At 37.0% G+C, this 13953-nt stretch overlaps 1 protein-coding gene across 1 annotated transcript; it reads left to right on the top strand.

The window, feature by feature from the left end:
- The first annotated feature begins 333 nt into the window (after positions 1-333).
- Positions 334-13667, top strand: LOC145720003 (fibrocystin-L-like). The gene is made up of 8 exons (XM_081811636.1): positions 334-534; positions 1771-1850; positions 2365-2494; positions 3657-3786; positions 7485-7726; positions 8822-8958; positions 11010-12039; positions 13399-13667. The coding sequence occupies exons 1-8, from the start codon at positions 519-521 to the stop codon at positions 13611-13613; spliced, it is 1980 nt and encodes a 659-aa protein (XP_081667762.1). The 5' UTR covers positions 334-518; the 3' UTR covers positions 13614-13667.
- Positions 13668-13953: the final 286 nt, after the last annotated feature.

Below are 13953 nucleotides of genomic sequence, written 5' to 3' on the forward strand. Positions count from 1 at the left end.
GGGGGGGGGGGAGGAAAAATAGAAAAGCATTATGGGAGATTAAGTAATTGGTAATGGACTTTTTACTTTGTTAATGTCTCCAAAAAATAACTGAGATGTAACTATACTAAATTTAAAGTTATATGTTTTTGTTGCTTATTAGTAACATTTTAAGATTTCAGGTTTTGAGTTATTCTGGATTGTGGTGTAATCGGTAATTGATTTTTCACTTTATTATTATTGTGAAATAAACCAACAGGCAGCTATAACATTTAAAGTAGATTATACTTTATTACTAATGAAAATGTTTACTTGTTTAGATTTCTTCATTTTGAGAAATTGAATGAAGAATTCTGATAAAAACTCTCAATTTAAAAGTCTCTCATGTTTTATTGCAGGATGATTCTGACTTCCTGTATATTGATGTTTGGTCCTCCAACTTCTCATGGGGAGGAAAATCTCCCCCAGAGGAAGGGTCTCTAGTTGTTATTACAAAAGGACAGACAATTTTGCTGGATCAAAATACACCTATTCTGAAAATGTTGCTTATTCAGGGTAAATTTCTGAAAGTCTGCTTATTATATTCTGTCTATGGTATATTTTTGTGAAGTAAATTTAACTAAATGTTCATGATTATGAACATCCATAGTGGTATGAGGTTTTGAATGCAATGTGTAGTACTGTGTTCTTTAAATTGAGCATCAGAATCTGTTTGCGGTATGCAATTATTTAATGTGTTGTGAGCAGAATCTTTTAAGGAAATAGAAAAGAAAATATCAGAGTGTCTTGCATTTTTGTGGGTAAGCATCTTTTAAAGTTAAATGTTTTATGAAACTTTTGTTTTAATAATAATGTGTGTATGTGTATCCACATATGCATACGCACTTGCAATGGATCATAACAGTGAAAAGTATTTCCCGTTTAGGAAAAGACTGGTATAGTGGGTCCCAGAGGTTACAAAATCATAGAGACTTGCTAAATTCTATACTAAATGACCCTCAGACTCCCATTGGATGCCAGTTGTGATTCTCACCTTTGCCTTTGAACATACTCTCATTGTACTTGGGGTTCTCTCTGCTTCTTGATATTCTGTTACTACTATAGAAGACTAAATAACTCTTATAACTGCATGTAAAAGCAATAATGATTGGCAAGAGTAAAATGCTTTGGGCTTTCGTGTATAAACTTTGCCATAATGGTTTTAGCTGCTCAAAGACCTTTATATTTTGTTTTTGTTTTAACTTCTGGGTTAACAGTAGTGTTTCAGTTGTTTGAAGTTATTATCTGTTGGACTTTTGGACAAGTACAGTTTTACTGTTCACAAATTTGCATCAGTCTCATAAGAATGTATCTTAGCACATTCTTTAAAAATGCCAGTCAAGCTATAGGTGTTGCTAGTGCATATTAGTGGATGGAAAGTTCAGAGGTAATGTCAGCATTATAACAATTTGTATAAAAAGTGCTTTTCTTTCATTTTAATTGTTTTTGTTCTTAATTTATATTTGGAGGCCCTGTGTTTATAGAACTTTAATTCTATGTAGCTGTACTCTTTAAAAGCATTGAAAATAACAATGATCAAGGGAAAATAATGTGCCTAGACATTTAATTTTCTATTAACTCCTGGGTCTTGTCTGAAGTTTTTATACTTTATGTTGCCAAAGAGCTGAAGTTAAGTGACATACAAAATGATATCAGATAAGAATAAGAATTTAAATTTGTATGTGTAATTTAACAAATAGCATTTAATGATAATTTCCCTTGTGTTGTATTTGAAAATTGTATGGTTCATAGGTGGGACTCTAATATTTGATGAAGCTGACATTGAACTGCAGGCAGAAAATATTCTAATTACGGATGGAGGCATTCTTCAGGTATACAAGAGAACCTAATATATAATCATCGCTGACCTCTCTCCATTTCTTTGTAAAATACCATGTGTAAAATGGTTAGGTAATTATAACAGACGCTCATAAGTTCCTCTTTATGTAGGTCTCTGTTATCAGTCTAAAATCCTTTTTTCTGGGGAAAATTTTCCAGAGTATTCTTGTGCTTTTTTTTTTTTTTTTAAATATTTTATTTATTTATTTGACAGAGAGAGTATTCTTGTGCTTTTAATGGAAGGATAATAGTGAATTATCGTAGAGCAGAATTTTAAATAGCACAGAAAAAAAATTGCTCAGAGATATGGCTAAAGTCAATCAGTATTGTTTCCAAAGATCTGACATAGTGTACTTGGCTGCCTAGAAAATTTAAGGTTTATCTTTCATAAGAAAGATACTGATAACTGAACAATGGGTTTCTCAAAAGAAAGGATGACTTTTGAGTGTTTAGAATTGTGGATATTGAGTTTTAACTTTTGAATGATGCTTGTGAAATGCCTTGCAGATTGGGACGGAAGCATCCCCATTTCAACACAGGGCAGTCATTACTTTGCATGGACACCTGCGATCTCCCGAGCTCCCAGTATATGGCGCCAAAACTCTGGCCGTGCGAGAGGGAATCCTGGATCTGCATGGTAGGGCAGCCAAAAGGGCTCAGGGAACTGGTACAGGAGATACTAGCCAGAAAACCAGAGATAATTCTCCTGATTATCCTCTCTAAATGAAACCTTGCCAGGCCTCTCCTGTCTTTATGTATACCCTCTTTATCTCTGGCCTCCACTTATCCAAGGCGGGTCAGCCCCTCAGAGTACCAAGACTCACAACCGAGGTCACTCCTGGCAAAGCCCTTCTGGGTCTTCTCTACACCCTTCTGCTTATTCCTTTCCACGTGTTCCCATAACAGCTTTTGCCTATTTTAGCACTTTGTACATAGTGATCGTTTACTGCATCCGTTTATCTATATAAAAGGGCAGTAAGTCTGGAAGCAGAAGACTGTAACTTCTTATATTTGTATTTTAAAATAGGCTCTTTCTAAAGTATAACTATAAGTTTACAGTTGTACTTTTATATAACTATATTCTGGAAATGCATCAGCAAATAAAAACGACTATGGTCATGTTTGAGGTATCAGGGTTACTTATTTAAAGGAAGCATGGTGTGAATCCTTTTTACATAAAAGTCTTCTGTATTGCAATAATCTGTTTCTTTTATAAATTTAGAATGTATAAACGTCCCTATTATGATGATAACTGTTGCCCTGCGTTATGCTAAATAATATCCTAATATAATTTTCAGAAATTTTCACATTTCATTTATCTCCAGATTACCAATTTAAGTGATTTCTATCAACAGTGGCAAAGATAATAGGCCTCTGCCCCTTGCAGCAACAGTATCACCACCACGTTTATATTGTGTTCCTATAAAGAAGATTGTTTTAAATGAATCATGGAACACTTCATCTAAAACTAATGATGTAATGTATGGGGATTAACATAAGAATAAAAAAAATAAAAATAAATAAATAAATAAAAAAGAAGATTGTTTTAAGTGGAGTATATCATTGTAGGCAGATGTTTTTAGTTTTGTAGGCCCACACATGTTATCATAAACCTGTTACTTTTATAAAGCAAACATTCTAAATATTCCTTTTTCTTTTTTGAGGAAGGTATAAAATGCTAAGGTAAAACGAGCCTTCCCAGCATTTATTCAATCCAGGCGAATATTTAAAATGCATAAAGCTCTCACTATGCAAGAGAATGCATCTTTAGAAATACTCAGTGTGTATGTTGGCTCCAGGTCTGCCTGTTTCTGTGATCTGGACTCATCTGGCTCATACTGCAAAGGCAGGAGAAAGAACTTTGATTTTACAAGAAGCAGTAACTTGGAAACCAGGAGATAAGATTGTAATTGCAAGCACAGGTCACAGGTATGATGTCTTCTGGGCATGATCATTTTAATTTAGGACAGAGATTTTTTAAACTATGTGAAAGAGGATGATTCAGAAGATCCACAACTATTTGATTTAAATTTGAAAGCTCTAATAAAGAATTATGAACAGCCAAGTACCTTTTTGCCGAATGTTAACATTGGGTTGAACACCAGTGTGTTGTTTTCGTTGATTAATTTACAATAAGGAAAAGTATAAATTTGAACCTGTAAAATGTATACTAATGAAATGTTTTTCATGGTTAGATTCTCATGTAAGATTTTGCTTGAAAAAAGCATTCTGCTATTAACAGCCATTTAGAAACATCTGACTTAGAGCTTCAGCCAAATACATTAATGAATGCAGAAATGTAAATGAACTGCTTTATTTGGGGTTGCCAAAGAACATGGTTGAAAGCAGCTCTTTCATATCTTATAGTCTTGACAGTGGTTCCCATGGAGTAAGACTGTTAGTAATGATTGAATCAAAGAGAAGAAATTATTATAGAATGAGTGATGATTAACATGACCTTTTACATGTCTGGCATTTTACAATTGAAACAGCTTATGACCTTTAATTTCTGTTTAATTATATGTATTAACAAGCAAGAAATAAAAGGAACAAGAGTAATATAGCTACACCAAGAATACTGGGGGGGAAAGAGAGCAAGAGGAGCTTTCTTTTTGCTTTATTATTCAAATTATGGGTAATAGCAAAATTGGATATGATTATGCTTATCAGGTAACAAATAATAATTTATGATAAGAAACAGCTAAATTATGTTAAGGTTGTGACTAAATTTAGAATTAAAATTCAAGATGGCATTTTGAGTTTGCCGTTTTCCAAGTTAAAAATAGACTTGCAGATGTTGGGAAGAGTTAAATATATACTTAGCTTTATAAGTGCCCTTTTATTTCTGGCTTTGGAAGAAGTTTTAATTATATAATGGCAAAATAAAAAGCAGCAAAATGACAGGGCTTACTAATAGAATAGAAAGTTCTCATTTATAGCTTTTCTATATGAAGTAAGAGGGTAAGTTTAGAATTTAGCTGAGGGATACTTAGTTTTAAGAAACAAAAATTAAGAAATTTCCCACCAAATTTAACTCACTGTTCACTATTTCATTTGCAAGTTGTATTTGAGAATTTGTAAAGCAAGTGGTCGAGACTACTACTTCTAAAATTAGTCAGCCTGGGTCCACCTCCCAGCAATACCACTTACGAGTCCTGCAGCCATATTGTTTCATCTTTTTGTGCTTCAGCAAAACTGGAATACTCTTTGTATCTATTTCAGAATTATTGTAAGAATTAAATGAGTTAGTATGTATAAGCACTTAGAGTGGAACTGGCTCAGAGTAAGTGCTATGTAAATGTTAGATTAAAAAAATAAATGTTAGATATTATTATAAAGGAGCGAAGTGTTTTTAGGTGCACATAACATAAAAGATGCTTTGCAGAACTTTCTTCTCTAAAGAAATCTCTGTATCATCTGAATCCAAGAGAATTTAGGAGAGGCCAACCTAAACCCCCCCTTTTTTTTTTAAATTTTGTTTATTTATTTGACAGAGACACAGTGAGAGAGGGAACACAAGCAGGGGGAGTGGGAGAGGGAGAAGCAGGCTTCCCGCGGAGCAGGGAGCCCGATGCGGGACTCGATTCCAGGACCCTGGGATCATGACCTGAGTCGAAGGCAGACACTTAATGACTGAGCCACCCAGGAGCCACCTAAACCCCTTTTCTATACCACCGATAGGATCTTATACTATTGATATATCCTTAGCTCAAGGACCCTTCATGAATGGGTGAATCCTCAACTCCCCCTGGCTTCCTTTCCCCACAGTTCCTTCCCTGGGTCTTTTGGATTTGTGGGATTCTCCATCCACACTATCATGAAAAACATCTTTATTCTCCTATCCTTTCTAGCCACTTTCATTTTATCTTTTTATTTTTTAAACTTTTAAAAAAGATTTATTTATTTATTTTTTACAGAGAGAGAGCGGTGGCAGTGGGAAGGGTAGAGGGAGAAGGAGAGAAAGTCACAAGCAGACTCTGTGCTGAGTGCGGAGCCCAACTCGGGGCTTGATCTCACAACTCTGAGATCACGACCTGAGCCAAAACCAAGAGTCAGACGTGTAACCGACTGCGCCACCCAGGCGCCCCCATTTTGTCTTTAAAAAAAATTATTGAATTGCCTAAATATTATGCCCATTTTTTCATTGCATTTTTGTTATCCATTTTTCCCCTTAAGCCCCTATAGTCTAATTTCTGTCTTCACAAAAACTTTCCCAGTGACTTTCTGACTACTAGCATCCTTCATTTCCTGCACATCACTAGGTTCTTTGGATTCTTGCCCTTGCAATGTCTCTTCCATTGTCTTTCCCTGCTCTCAGTTTAATTTAGACTCTGTCCCTCACACCTGGAATATGACATCACCTTCCTATCTGGGCTCCACTCCTCTATTTTTCTCCCCCTCACAAATTCATTCTGCATTGATTTGTCGAATCCATTGAACAGTGTTAGTGAGCGGTGCCAGCTAACTGTACGAAGTGCTCAGCATACAAAATGACTGAATCTCTACGTACCTGACCCAGAGGGGCAGCCAAGTAGAGGAAAGGACAGGGCAGCAGATAGGCCGGCAGCAGCAGACGTGAGGGGACCGCAGTGTGGTTACAGTGAGCACTGACAGGGCATTAGGAAGAATGTACTGGGAATCCAGAAGAAGGGCTGGGAAAGTTGAGAGAGGTGACTTTTTACCTGGTTCCCATGTGACATTGTCATTTGAACTGGTATTTAAAAGAGGAAAAAGATTTGTTAACGGAGAGAAGAGTCAAAAGGGAGTATCAGGAAGACACAGAAATAACTTCCCTAAGCTTGCCTCTGTTGACTGCACCACCCATACCTTAGCAGATAATATACCACCGGGCACTGACACACATCTCCTGAAAGTCACGGGCACTTTCTACTTGGCATCCTTAGCTCTGTGCCTAGAAAACAGGCGGGACATTCAGTAAATGTTTGCTGAATGACCAAATACATGAATGAGTGTTATAGAATTGATAAGTCCTTTGGCTGTGGCTGGACTTGGAGGTGCACTGAAGAAGTGGTAGAAATGAGACCTCTGAAACTTCACCTCAGTCATTTCTTTGCCCTACTCAGGAACCTCCAGAGGTTTCCCTCTGTAAGGGTTTCTCAACTTCAGTGCTGTTGACACTTTGGACCTGACAAGTCCTTATTGTGTTGGATTGCCCCGTGCATTAGAGGATGTTTCTAAAATCCTTGGCCACTCCCCACAAAATGCCAATAGCTCCCCCTGATCTGTGACAACCAAAAATGTGTCCAGGCATTGCCAGATGTCTCATGGGGAATATAATCATCCTCAGTTGAGAACCACTGGGTGTGATCTTCAAAGTTATAAATGAATAGTTCTTTTGAATACTTTATAGGAATTAGTACAGTTCTCTGAACAACTATAGCACTTGGAAAATATTTATTTAATTGAGATGCTTTTATAAAATTTATTCAGTTACTCTAAGAAAGACTTAGAGACCATCTTCAAATTCCTCTTCAGAATATTATATGACATTTAAAACTTTCCTATTTTACAGATGAAGTGTTCAAAAACTGTGAGACAAATGCACTAAAACAAGATTATGTCGATTTAGATTAATTTTGGAAGTTTTTTCGTTAAAATTTTTACAGGCACAGTCAACAAGAGAATGAAAAGAGGACCATCGCATCTGTATCTGCCGATGGCATGAAGATAATGCTAACTGAGCCACTGAATTACACACACTTAGGAATCACTGTCAGACTCCCCGATGGAACTCTGTTTGAAGCGAGAGCCGAAGTCGGAATTCTTACAAGAAATATTTTAATAAGAGGATCTGATAATGTGGAGTGGAATATCAAAATTCCAGCATGTCCGGATGGATTTGACACTGGTAATTTTAGCAGCCAGAGCGTGTCAAATTAATTGTTTCCAGGCATTGCAAAAATGGTCCCTGGGAACAAAATCACCCCCAGTTGCAAACTGCCAGGCGAGGTTATGCTGTAGTAATAAATAAGCCCCAATGGCAGGGATTCAATTGAGAAAGATGTATTTCTCGTTCATGCTGCATGTGTCCGAAATGCTCTTTCTAAAGATTCCAGGATCTGGGCTGCGGGAGGCTCTACTTCAACAGAGGCCTCTGTGATCTCTGGGACAGAAGAAGTCATGTGATGGCGGGGAGTCAAGCAACAGCACTTACTTTGGTCCTGAAGTGACATGTGTCTCTTCCACTCAGGTGTCATTAGACAGAACTGATAACATAGCTATGCTTAACTTACCATAGTACTTCTATGTGTGCCTGTGTGTGTAGCAGATAGATGACATTGTGATTTAACAATAGATAAATAGATGGATGGATGGATGGATAGATAGATAGATAGATGATACTTTTATGTAATAACTAATACCATTACAGTCCGATATGGAGTTAAATACTAACAAACAGAGCTTAAGTATAGCCTTTCCTTCGATGGGATAAATGAGACAAGGCTCCCTGGATCCAGTGTCAAATAACCTACATTCTGATTCCAGTTCATGAAACTTAATTTCATCCTGTTTAAAATAAGAATATGTCCTGTTCTGTCCACTTACTGTAGTTATAGGAATTAAGTGACAAAATGCATATTCTAGTGCTACACAAATATAAGATTGCATTATGTTACTTCCCAAATCTTGGGGCAAAGCTTCAGAGATAATAAGACAAAGTACCTTTATCAGTATTCATTCAACCATTCAAATATTTATTTAGTATCTTTGAAAAATTCTGTAATAGGTGCTTTAGGAAATGCAAAGGTGAACAAGACAAGGCACTCACCTTGCTTGCTATTTAGAGGAGGAAATGATATGAATGCAAATAATTATGTCACAGGATGAGATTAAAATTATATATGAATAAAAAGATATAATTAGGTATGGGAGGAAATCTTAATATAATTAGAGGATTTTGCCATGGTTTTTCTTTATGTTTTCTTAAAAAATATTTTTAAAGGTGAATTTGCTACACAGACATGCTTCCAAGGAAAGTTTGGAGAAGAAATAGGAAGTGACCAGTTTGGAGGCTGCATTATGTTCCATGCTCCCATACCTGGTGCTAACATGGTAACTGGAAGAATAGAATATGTAGAGGTAAGAAGCATTACTGTTAAATCACAATGGTTTGCCGGAGGTTATCCATACAATGAATAAGCACTGAATTCCTGCTTTTTGCCAGATGCTGCTTATAATCTAGTAGAGGAGACAGATAAGTAAACACACAGTTTTGATACACCCAATTATTCACCCATTTAATCATGCCAAAATTTTCTCTATTTTTATCGCATCCCACATCAAATTCATCAAGTTCTATCCATACTGCCTACAAAATACAATGACCCGCATCCACTCTCTCTCCACCACTGCTACCTGATCCCTCAACCAAGCCACTATCCCCTCTAACCTAGATTATTATGATTTTCTCCTAACTCAACATCCTGTGTCCACCCTTTCTCCAATAGAATCTCCACACCACAGTCAAATACAAATTTTTAAGTATAAATAAGATCTTGTTGCACTCTGTTTAATGGCTTCATATTACACCTAAAACAAAAAGCCCAAGTCCTTCCCATAGGACCCACACGATCTGTCCCCCAGCTGGCCTCTGACTTTACCTCCTATGATTTCTACCCCTGGCTCATGCCATGCTAGCTACATGGGCCTCCTTGTATCTACTGACCATGTCAGGCATATTTTTGTCTCGGGTTCTTTGTGCTTGCTCTTCATTATGCTCGGAATGCTCCTCTACCAAATGCTTGTTTAGTTCACATTCATTTCAGTCAGGTGTCTCCTCAAGTGTTCTCTCTTAAGACAGGCCTTTCCTCACCATCTTTATTTGAAATAACTGCCCAAACCTGTTTTCCTTTATTTACTCATAACTCCTGACATATATCTATTTTCAATCTCTCCCTCCAGAACATAAATTCAATTAGTTCAGAGATTTTGTCTTTCTGGTTTTCTGCTGATTCTCATGTGGCTGGAACAGTGCTTGGCATATAACAGGTTCTCAACTGATTGTTAATTGAACCAAAATATAAATAAATGAACAAATATGCAAGTTATCTGCAAGAGATTAGGAGCCCCTCTGTATCTTATTCATATTCAGTCTATATAATCAGAATTTAGCCTAGTTTTTGTCAAGTATTCAGTAAATGGGAGGAAGGAAGGAAGAAAGGAAAGTGGGGAGGGGAGAGGGCGTGTGTGAGAGAGAGAGGGATAGTAAAACCTATAAATCTATTACACTGGGAACACCTAGACTACAAACAACGTATGGAGGGTGATAGAGTCCACATCTGTGTTTTATGAAACTTCCCTCCTCCTAGAATATGTTACACATATGTGACATCTAAGATATAGACTGAGTGAGGTTGCCAGGGTCAATCTGTGTATTAATTATTAATAATAGTTAATTTGTAATTTTTAGATGGAGAATGAAAATAAATAGGTGCCCTAACATCTTCCTTCCTAACCTTCTAGGATCATATTACACACACACACACACACACACACACTGGCATCCTCTGTATTAAATTACTAGATCGTAGACCTATTGAAAGAAAGCACAGCACAGTAGTTAATAACAGCACCAAATGTAGAATCAGACCACCTTGGATTTAAATGGAGTTTTATAACCATGAACAAGATAGTTAGCCCTTGTGAACTTCAATTTCTTCATCTGTAAAATGAAGCTGATGATCACTGGCTCCTTCATAGGACTGTGGTGAAGACCGTGATCATGTATATACAACAGAGCACAGTATCTGGCACACGGCAAACATTCAAGCAATGTTTCCTATTATTATCTAAGAATCAAAGTGAAGGAGAAAAATAAGCCTTTGAGAGGTTTTATTTTGCTAAACATGGAAGTTTACTAATAGACTAAAGTGAAAAGCAGAAGATTCAAAGATGGCTTTTGTTCATTCATTCATTTGGTAACAAGTATGGGCTGTTATATGTTGAATAAAACAATGTAGGTTGAAGGTCACATAACATTTTTGAATGATAAATGTGAATAATAAGGAAGATATAAATATTAATAATTATTATTATAAAATTGGAGATTATTTTGAAACGAGAAGACAGAAGCCAGACAAATTATGAGTGTATGTGTATCACTAAATAGCTATGATTTCTGGGCTTGACAGATATTCCATGCTGGCCAGGCTTTCCGGTTGGGGCGTTATCCAATACATTGGCACCTGCTTGGAGATTTACAGTTTAAATCTTATGTAAGAGGCTGTGCAATTCACCAGGCCTATAACAGAGCCGTTACTATCCATAACACACATCACCTGCTGGTGGAGCGGAATATTATATATGATATCAAGGGAGGAGCATTTTTTATAGAAGATGGTATTGAACATGGCAATATCTTGCAGTATAACTTGGCAGTATTTGTGCAGCAAAGTACCAGTCTTCTGAATGATGATGTGACCCCCGCTGCATTTTGGGTAACGAACCCAAACAACACCATACGACACAATGCAGCTGCTGGTGGCACTCACTTTGGCTTTTGGTACCGAATGAACAACCACCCTGATGGGCCATCCTATGACCGAAACATTTGCCAAAAAAGAGTTCCTCTTGGAGAGTTCTTTAACAACACTGTTCATTCTCAAGGTTGGTTTGGAATGTGGATATTTGAAGAATATTTCCCCATGCAGACAGGATCTTGTACTTCTACAGTGCCAGTGCCTGCGATATTTAATTCACTGACTACTTGGAATTGTGAAAAAGGAGCTGAATGGGTCAATGGAGGTGCCCTTCAGTTCCATAACTTTGTGATGGTAAATAATTTTGAGGCTGGAATTGAGACCAAAAGGATTCTGGCTCCTTATGTTGGAGGATGGGGTGAAACCAATGGAGCAGTGATTAAAAATGCCAAAATAGTTGGGCATCTCGATGAACTGGGAATGGGGTCTGCATTTTGCACAAGGAAAGGCCTGGTTCTCCCATTTAGTGAAGGCTTGACTGTATCATCTGTACACTTTATGAACTTTGACCGTCCCAACTGTGTAGCTTTGGGAGTGACGTCCATCACTGGAGTTTGTAATGAGAGATGTGGAGGCTGGAGTGCAAAATTTGTTGACATCCAGTATTTTCACACACCAAACAAGGCTGGCTTTCGATGGGAACATGAAGTGGTACTGATTGATGTTGACGGTTCGCTTACAGGTAAATGTTATGTTCTAATTTCTGATAACATACATTGGAAATATATTTGTGTTAACGCAGAGAGTTGAATTGTCAGAGCAGACTCACATGAATCACAGATCTTACCCAGCACCAAACTTTGCAAGTGATTTAAGGATATAGGTCAACAATAGGCTCAGATTAGATGTTCTTTCCTGGAAGAGACCCAAATCGTCAAATGTAGCCTCCCCAAATATCCTTTTTTCTTGCATTTGCTCTTTGGTTTGGAATTAACAGCAAATTCTGAGCAATATTTATGGAAACACTGACTACAAAAGGAAATCATTTCAGTTTTAGAGCTTCTTCATTTTATATATATTCAGTTAATTATACAGGTAAGAAACTGTTTACATGACTACCCAAATTCTCCAGCCAGTCATGCCCCATAAATATATATATTCCAGGTTTATTTACATAAGCAATGTGGGTAGACTGGATATATCCTACTAAAATACTTTAAAGGAAAGGAATAAGTTACAGGCCTGCTGTTAACCCTTTTCTTTCCAATCTAAATTCTGAATTTGAAATTAATTAAAAGAATATGTTAACTGTAATATACAATGCAACATAATTTATAGGTTAAAATTTTTTTACCATTTCAAGTTTAGAGTATGCCACATTTTCTGTAAAAATTCATAATTTCTAGAATTTAGTGTCTTTACACATTATTAATAATAAAGACTTGTCTAAGATAGCGAGGATGTATGTGTGTGATTCTATATAATACTTTAAGAGATAATTGACAAATAAATGTACAGATATTGACAATTTACTTTTGAAAGACTTTGTAAGATGGAATAAGATTCATCTCAAATTCAAACAGGCTGAGTTCTCAGCTATAGCTGTTGATTTTTGTCTCCTGTTCTAATTGTGGATTTAAGAGGGAGGACATTTAGGTGGTTCTAATATACAAAACTTTGTGTAATTTTTTACAGTTTATCTAATTCAGCTTAGATATTTAATGTTAGTTGGCAGTCTATTGGTTAAGAGTATGGACTTTATGGTCAGACTGCCTGGATTTGAATCCTTCTGTGTGCCCTTGAGCAAGTTACTTATCCTACTTCCCATCCCATGTTTGGCTCTCATGGGTGCTTCAGATCCTGTGTTTCAGCTACATCTACAGTAAGCTCCCTGACTGAAGAGTCCACTGCAAAGCCTTTGCATGAGGTCCTCTTGCCCCATGCCGCCCCCCGCCAAAATGTACCAGGACTTTTAGATTTTGTTACTGGGACTATCGGTCACAGTAGCTATATGTTGTAGACAGTTTGGGATTTTGTTTTGTTTTGTTTTTTAGTTTTCTTACATGATATAGGAAACATGCTGTTTATGTCCCTCTCCTAGGTCACAGAGGACACACCGTCATTCCACACAGCTCACTGCTGGACCCTTCTCATTGCACTCAAGAAGCCGAGTGGAGCATTGGGTTCCCAGGGGCTGTCTGTGACACCTCAGTCAGCTTCCACCGTTTGGCATTCAACAAACCTTCTCCAGTATCTCTGCTTGAAAAGGATGTGGTTCTCTCAGACTCTTTTGGTAAGTGGAATATAATAGTTTAAGCCACTAACTTAAATACGTTTTTCTATTTTCATCATCATCTTTTTAAGTTGTCACTCACTGTTTGGAACATGGAAAAAGTATATTTGTATCAGTCAATAACCAGACAGGAAAAAAATAACACACCCAAAATGGGCATGTGAGGAGTATTGAATAAATACATGGACCAGCATGATGTTCTGCTTGCTCAAGGAGCACCCAGACAATATTACAACAGAGAGTAGGAAAGTTGACATAGTCCTTGGAGCAAGACAATAAAATATACCATCATCCCTGCCAGTGAAGGCAGACCCTTTTGATTATCTTTGTTGATTGAAATGGGATGAGGGAGCATTTCTTAGG

Source organism: Leptonychotes weddellii, unplaced genomic scaffold (genome assembly GCF_054177405.1).
Source record: "Leptonychotes weddellii isolate Sample4059 unplaced genomic scaffold, ASM5417740v2 HiC_scaffold_904, whole genome shotgun sequence".
Classification (NCBI taxonomy): Eukaryota; Metazoa; Chordata; class Mammalia; order Carnivora; family Phocidae; genus Leptonychotes; species Leptonychotes weddellii.